At 39.6% G+C, this 8,346-nt stretch overlaps 1 protein-coding gene across 1 annotated transcript in view; it reads right to left on the bottom strand.

Annotated features, from left to right (window-relative positions):
• The window catches only part of ANO3 (anoctamin 3), a 462,814-nt gene that overhangs the window by 13,270 nt on the left and 441,198 nt on the right, over positions 1 to 8,346 (bottom strand). The window contains 4 exon segments of the mRNA XM_006020701.3: positions 2,231 to 2,267; positions 4,720 to 4,884; positions 5,277 to 5,417; positions 6,955 to 7,037. Coding sequence (XP_006020763.1) covers positions 2,231 to 2,267; positions 4,720 to 4,884; positions 5,277 to 5,417; positions 6,955 to 7,037 — 426 coding nt within the window.

The following is an 8,346-nucleotide window of genomic DNA, read 5'->3' on the forward strand; positions in this document are numbered from 1 at the left end:
CCCCCCCCAGCCGCTGAAAATTAAAATGCGTGCCTTGGGTGCAGGGTAAGAGGCCAGGAGGCAAAACATCAGATACTGTAAAAGGGAAGCCCTAGCAGGCAGCAAAGCTGCCCTAAAATAGGTTATCTTGATTAGTGGAATGACCATTAAAAAGGGGAGATGACTGTTAACACCTGTAAAGTGAAGAACAATGGGACATTGCCGCTCTTAGCTTCCTAAATAGTAACAGCAGTGCTATCCTGCCCCCACTTCTGCCTGCAGCAGAGCTGCTGATTTCAGAGTTGGGGGTGGGGGGATGGATTTATTAAATTTATTAAATTCACCACATACAATTTTTTTCATGAACATTTTGAAATCATTCAAAGTCTTCTTTTTGGATACAGCACACCAGGCATGTCAAAAGTGGCATGGAACTGGTCCACAGGCCAGATGACCAGCCAAATCAGGCCCACAAACCTCCCACCTCCACACCTGCATATGGCGCCCACTCTGGCTGGTTTAGGACATGAGCTACATGCAGCACCTACTCCAGCTGCTTCGGTGCAGGCTCTGCATGCAGCCTGGGTCCCAGACCAGCTCAAGCAGGTGCTGGATGCAGCATGCAGGGAACCCAGAGGGGGAAGGTCACAAAAGCTATACCGTTTACTTCAGAACTGCCAAGGTATCAAAAAAGGTATTTTCATGAACTAAGGAAATTCATCTCTGCGATACATATGTAAAGCTTTCTTTTATTATTATTTTTTATTTCCTTGCAGTCTCCAAGGAATGCTTAGATTGAAATATTTATAAAAAGAAAATCTGAGTTTAAATTGGCACAAGACTCTATAGAAATATCTTAATAACTTGGATAAACCCAAGATGGTTATCAACGTACCATGGGTGTTTTTAACACTTGTACATTTAACAAAAAATGGTATAAGAAACACTACTGTCAAATGTGAACACCAAACCTTTAGCTCCTACTGTCAGGGGAATGTATAGATAAACACAATTTATTGAATATTATTGCATGCACAAAAATCTTATCACCAGAAGGGGGAGCTGTTAAATTTAGATTCTAATTTTTGTTAACACTATGACCAGCAAAATCTTATTAAATGGGAGAGAAAATATAATATGAAATATTAAAAATAAAATCTGCCGCGTGAATATTTCATGTTCTGTTTTGAATCTGGCTTAAATAATATAGTTATAAATGCATCCTCTCTGCTCACTTGTAGGATTGAATTATGTCAAGAAACTTAGGTATAAATAGTTGAATAAGGGAGAATTAGAGCTGCCTGAAATTTTTCTAACGAACATTTTTCCTTCGGGAAATACCATTTTGTTGAAACCAAATATTTCAATGAGAATGGATCTATTTTGGTAGAATTTTGTTTAGAAAAAACACAGCACTTTAAGATGTAATTTTCCACTCCAACATTTTCCAAATGTGATACTTTGACATTTTTATGAGAAAAATTTCAAACATTTTAAAAGTTTTTTTTGGAAATTCAGACTGAATTCCAATTCAGTCTGTGATATTGACATTTTTCAGCATGTCTCAAACTAAAAATCTGGCTCCCAAGCACTCTTATTAGAAGGTATGTCTAAGAAAGAGCAGACAGTATTTATTCATTAATTGAAAGACAGCAGATACATATGATCAACACCCAATACATCAATCCTTTCTTTCCCTCATCAGTGACCTTGAATACAAACAAGGCATGAAGTTATTCCTGTTTTAGTTCTCATTGAAAACAGTAAATAACTGAAAATAATTTATTCCAGGGAACAAAATGCTAAATCTGCTGTAGTTGGTTAAAATTAATTACTTGTCTACCAAAGAACTTTAAGACTTTTACTGTGAAATTCCACACGGGGGATGAATTCCTGCACCCACAAGGAGTTTCACCCAAATCAGTGGGATTCCTTGAATAAACAGAATCCATCCAAATTGATCATGATGATTTTGTCTTCTAGCAATGAGACACAGCTGCATAGCTCATCTTTGATTTAGACCTCTCCAGGGCTTGACAATCTCCAGATCTGGCATTACTGAAGAATTATTTTCTCTTTCTTCCCTTTGCTTTTCTTAATATATAATAAATAAGGTCTCAATTTGCTAGGCAATGAAAGGTCTGTGAAATATTTCCAGGTGACTGTACAGGTTAACACATCTTTAAAATATTTTTAATTAAACGCAAGTACTATAACTTGTGTGGAATGGCAATGTTAACGATGCACTTACCTAAATCTGTTAGAAGATAAGCGACTTTTTCATATACCTGAAATATAAATAAGAAATAACATAAACAAAAATATTTTTATTACTCAATATCATATCCATTAAATAATACACATAACATTAATGTTGAAAGGGTGCACAAGTATTAAACTGTCTAACCAAATAAAAATGAAAATACATTTTATCCAAGAGAACCCCCATAATCTATTTCCATTTTAGCACTCACTCGGTGAATAGCTTTATAAGTCATAAAAAATTCATCTCCATAGTCTATCAAGAATTCAATACATCTGTGTGAACACTTCTGATGTGCACTAAGGATGCAAATAAGCATTTGCTGCACCCAGTCTTACTTTAAGCTACCTATACCTAGACATGGTGCAAGTGTGTACATCAGTCTGCTGCTCTCAGTACTGGCATGTACAGGCATTCACCACTTACTGATCTTAGTAACTCAGGGTTGGGGAAGGGTGAGTGGGTCTGTGTGGGTTTTGGCTGGTCTGCATGAGGGAAAAAGAGGTTGGAGGGGCTAAACATAACCCAGTTGGGTAGGGGGAAGGGGATGGTGAGTGGGGTAGGATTAGTGCAGCCATAGAGCTGACCCAAGCAACTGAGTATTCCCAGCCTTGGGACTGCAGTGCAAACATGTTCAAATATCTGCAAGATTGGGTTAACCTTTTCCTATATTGGGTTAACCCCACTAGACCTGTGAAGCAGCTTGCTATTTGATCTGGATTTGGCTGATTCGGGGGACAGTGATTCTATTAGGTGATTTGAATTAGTGTCCTGAATTGATTCAGCCAAATCTCTGAATCAAACAGGCCCCATCCACCACCCGCCTTTCCAGCCCTGTCAATGGCTGCCCTGCCTGGCCCCAGTGTTCCAACTCTTAAAAAAAAAATAAAAAAATAGCCCCACACTCACCGGCTCCTGCCAGGTGAGGGGTGATCCCTGCTGCCCCCCACTGCCCCATGCTGCATGTGGGGAGTCTGCTACAAGCCCCCAGAAGCCCTGATGGCTGCTGCAGCAGCTGGTGAGTATGGGAATTTTTTTTTGTTTTTGAAAGCGCCAGGACTTTTGGGCCCAGGCGGGGCAGCTATTGACGGGTCTGGGAGAGCAGGCAGGGGATAGGGCTCATGGCAGGGCCCCATGAAGCACAGGGCAGTGTGGAGCAGTGATGATCATGCCCGACCCCGGACTGGCAGGAACTGGTGAGTGCAGGGCTTTTATTTTTTTTTTAAAGAGCTGGGATGCTGGGGTTGGGCGAGGCAGCCATTGATGGGGCTGGGAGAGTGGGGAAGGGTTGGGGGCACTCGGGGGGCACTCGGGGGGCTGGGAGAGCAGACAGGGGATGGGGCCTGGCGGGGTCCCCCCATGGTCCTCTCCTCCCTCCAGTGGCCCTCCCTCCCCTCCCCACTACTTACCAGCATGGAGTCTGAGTCCAGCTCCCTGTAGCGGTGAGCAGGGATTGCCCAAATCTCTCCAAAGCTCTCTGAATTTTTTAAAAATCAATTCGGAGAGCTTCAAATCAATTCAGGCCTTTTTATTTGTCTTATTTGTTTTAATTTGGATTCAGAGATTTGGCTACTGAATCGGGACGAATCTCCTCCAAATCAAATCATCACCCAAAGCTTTACGTGTCCTTAAACCCCACATCGATCTAAGTTAGTACACCTACTCAGGCAAACTAGCTTATATCAGGCACACTATTTTTTTCCTGATTTAACCCCTCTGAATGCCTGCACAATTGGGTATTTACATTCACCTAACCCTGGTTAGGCCAATTGAATGTAACGGCTGGATGTACACTAAAGCTGTATTTTAACAGAGAAGTGGTTAAAGTGAAACTATGTACCAGAATGTCTCAAGGATCGTAAAATATTCAAAACTAACATTACTGAGCTATAGATTAGAAACAAGAGAATCTAGATGTCATCAAGAGCCCTTGAAATTTGTAGCAGGTTTCAGAATTCTTAGCGTGGAAGAAAATAATTTTATTCCATTTAGAATACAGAAAGTCACAGAAGAAAGCACAGAGTGTTTTGTGAAATGTCTGGAATTTCTGGGAAACCACTATTATTAAGTCCCCCAATGGGCACATACTTATTCTTCACATCTCACTGTATTGGCTGACAGTGGTGCTGCTCTTTCAAACTGGATGTTAGTGGATTTTACCAAAGGAAAAATGGTTCTCTGGCCATGACGACTATGAGTGGTGCTGTTACACATTAGTAGCAAGGAATTATACACAGTTAAAAATAAATTGGGACAGTCACACTGCTAAAGAATAAAAGGTGTTTTAAATCTACTTCTGAATATTACCGTAAGAAAAATAAAAACAAGATACAGCTAATTTCCAGCTAAAAGAATGGAGTGCATTTTAAAGAAAAAGTTATTAGAAATCAGCTATTTGGAATGAACCTGTTTTGCTGGTGTCAAATGATGAAATATGCCAAGAAAATACATTCTTAAAAGATAGTTTTAAAACTTACAACATTAAGTGACATGATGATCATAAAATTGATACAGACTCCAGTGCCAGATGTTGCAAATTGCCAGTACTTTTTGATGAAATGCCACTGGAACGATGCAAACTGTTCCATAGCTACCAGTCGATACACCACAACTGCGAACACTGCAGTGAGTACCAAAGAAATCTGCAGTGAGATAAAGGTACATCTACTTAGAATGAAAACAAAAAAAAACTCCCAAAATTTACAACATTTTAATCAACTCCCAAAGAAAACTGACTGATTAGTGAACACTTTAAAAAAATCCAGTTTGTTTCAGGGAGCAGTTATATGTGAGAACTGGAATTCTGAACTGCTGAAATAATGTGCTGCACAGAACCTTCCCCCCCCCTCCCACCCCCCAAACAAACAAAAAAAACCCCACCAACACAAAAAACCCAGGAACAAGCACTGAATTTGATCTTATTTCACTTATTATGCAACTGTGGCTATTAATTCTAGCGGAAGTGCATATGATTTACATTGGGATGATACCAGAATAAGGCCTAGAATGACTTTCCAATATTATTAGATGCTACCATGAAGAATATTCCTGAGACAGACACCATCAGTCGACTAAGTTTATCAGGGAATGGTTGGAAAGGTTCTGGTTTTCCTGTGATGGGATTTACTCGCTCCACTTCGGAATATTTTGCTTCAAACTGTGGGCGCAGCTCTTCCTGCAATGACATATATTTGCTTCAGTTTATGTAGGAAAGCATCAGATGATTAGAAGGATTATGGTACATAATATTAACAATTTGCATTTCCATGACTCCTGTCTGCCCAAAATGCTTCATACCAAGTGTCAAATAATAACTGTCATCAAAGCTGTCCCTTGGAGACCTAAGTTATTAAATTGATCAACAGAACAGGAACTGAACTAATAGCAGTGGGACAAATTTTTCCCATAGCCACCTACCAAGGTGCTATAGAGATTGTAGGTCACCCTGTTGAGTTAATCACAGGTTTCATTGCTGAGATGGTAAGGGAATTTTAAATTGGCACCATTTGCAGTGGGCTTTTTTGAGGTACATAATCTCTTCATAAACAGCCAACAACTCATTTTCAATAGACTGCTGAAGAATGAGGAAATGATGATGATTAGGTCTCTACTGATTTGGAACAAACTTGAGTCACTAACCTAAAGAAAATGGCTTAAAATTATACTTCACTCTTCAGTTGTGATTTCAGGAGCAAACTTTCTGAACTGTGCATATGGGTGAAGCCATATGGCACTTGGTAGTGTTGGTGACAGAACTGTTGCAGAACATTCTGGCCCTTTAAGATTGGTTGAAGGCCTAGGCCAGTGGTTCTCAACATTTTTAGACTTGAGGCACCACTCATGAGACTTGAGGAACCCCTCAGACAATACCAGTTTTCATTCCTTTCTTGACTACAGAAAAATAATAGAGCAATTCTTCCATTACAAAGGACGCAGAAAGACCACAGGTGGTCAGAATGTTTTTGACACTATGGATATCTATTTGAAACATCTGGGTTTATCTTGTGAATCCTGCTTGCACACCTAACAGTGCCAACATTGTGTGGAATCTTGCAATGTCCTTGAAAGGATCTCAAGGCACCCTGTTGAGAATCGCTGGTCTAGGCTCTGGCCCTGTTGCAGAAAGGCTTGTTTTGATTTCAACCTGATTCTGATTCATTGAAGTTGAAGGCTGAGTAGGAACATAGGAAAGAAAAGGGGATGCTTGAGTAGGGCTAGAATACTGAAACACCCTGTTGCTCTGTCTCCAAAGCCAAAGCACTTATAGGATCTTTCCAGAGGGACATAATGTCAAGTCTATAAACTCAAAAAGCCTTGGCTTCAGGTTGGATTGGAAATGAAGCCACACGTGTAGCTTGAATCCCTTTAAGAAAGGAAGTTTGCTCTGTGGCAGAACCTTATGGCTATATCTCATCATACACTGCTAAATTTGAACAATTATTTATTTTTTTAGTCACATATCATGTAAAAGGAGCATTGGACAAAGCATTGTCCATTGCAATACAAAAAAAAAAAAAAAAAAGGTTTGTCCAGAAGAGAGCTTTATTTGGATTTATCTGTATCACCACTTGCAGAATGCATTATTGACTTATACCACTGGTGCTTTATACCAGATTTAGTATAAAGCACTACTGTTTAATTTTATACTGAAAGCATGCTGATGACAAAATTGGGATTACAAGATCACCATTTAGAAGACTTATTTGCCATACCTCTTCATCTTCCCAGTCTATGAGGTCCCAGTCATAAGTTAGCACAGCTCTTCTTCTCTTCCAAAACTCTAGAAAGACGGTAGCTGTGGAAACCATTAGATATATTTTAATGATGTTAAAGAATGTGGAAACCATTAGCTATATTGTAATTATGTAAAAGAATAAAATCAGTAAATAAAAAAAAAATGGGACATCATGATCACTTTTATCGTTCTAGTTGGTCACATACGGACCATAACTAGCTGCAGAGGGAATACATTGATATTAGAGTAGAACAACATTTAGCTGACTAAAAACCATATTTTTTGCCATCTATTACATCTGAACAGAAAAAAAAAAAATACTACCTGACTTCAAGTGACACAAGCACTACATTCAGTCCATTATTTTGATTAGAATTGTAATGAAAAAATAAGTGTTAAAATTGGTCTGAAAGAATATGTACACTCATATACAGAGATGTTGGTTACCATGAACATTTATCAGTGGAGAAACAATATCTCTTCTCATTTAAATATGTCTGAATCAGGAGTAACTCTCTTTTCTTTGGTACCCCAGCTTCAGTGATTTAAACTGATTGATTACACAATTTCTTCTGATTTATGCTGGTCTCTGAGTAGAAAATCATCCTATCATGCACTTAGTGAATGAGGATTTGCATATAAAATTAAGTAGAGGTTTCAGCTGGATACATCCAAACACTGCAGAATGCAATAGTGACCATGAGATACTGACTCTGTCCACTACTAGATAATTTCTTATTTCAATAAAGATGACAGACTGAATTAAGATATAATAAATACGAAAAGGAGTGGAAATTTAAGGAGCAGGTGTATATGTTCTACCTGTGAGGCCCTATTTGGCTGCAGGAAACTAACTCTGCAGTAGGTTAGTACTTGTAAATGCAAGTACTACACTATGACGACATTCTTTAGTGCGCAGCAATGCATGTGTAGACACTGATGGGGCTGGTTGTGGCACAAAAATGCTTCAGTGTCGGGGTTGCCTGCCAGCTAGCTCTGCACTGGAGCCCCATTATGCCCCAGCCAAACCATTCACAGCACACTGAGCTGGGTTGAAGCAACCCTGGCCTGGTAGGCCTCCCCCTCCAGACCCTGTGCCAACTGAAGCTGCTCCAACCTGGCTCAATATGCTACGTAAAAGTGGTACCCGAGAGCAATAAACTCTGGTGTGATATGCTATGGAATTTATTGCATTGCATTAATTTCATGGGTAGACCACCCACAGTATATTATTTTTAAATACACTACTTCTTTGGTATTGCTTATTGTCATGACCCAAAGGCATGATTTTGTGTGTGCTTCAGCACCAGAATTATCCCCGCCAAGTTGCAACTCCATTGCACGGGAGAGTTTCCTGTTGTAGAGGAAA

The sequence above is a fragment of the Alligator sinensis genome, unplaced genomic scaffold, assembly GCF_000455745.1.
Source record: "Alligator sinensis unplaced genomic scaffold, ASM45574v1 scaffold165_2, whole genome shotgun sequence".
Classification (NCBI taxonomy): domain Eukaryota; kingdom Metazoa; phylum Chordata; order Crocodylia; family Alligatoridae; genus Alligator; species Alligator sinensis.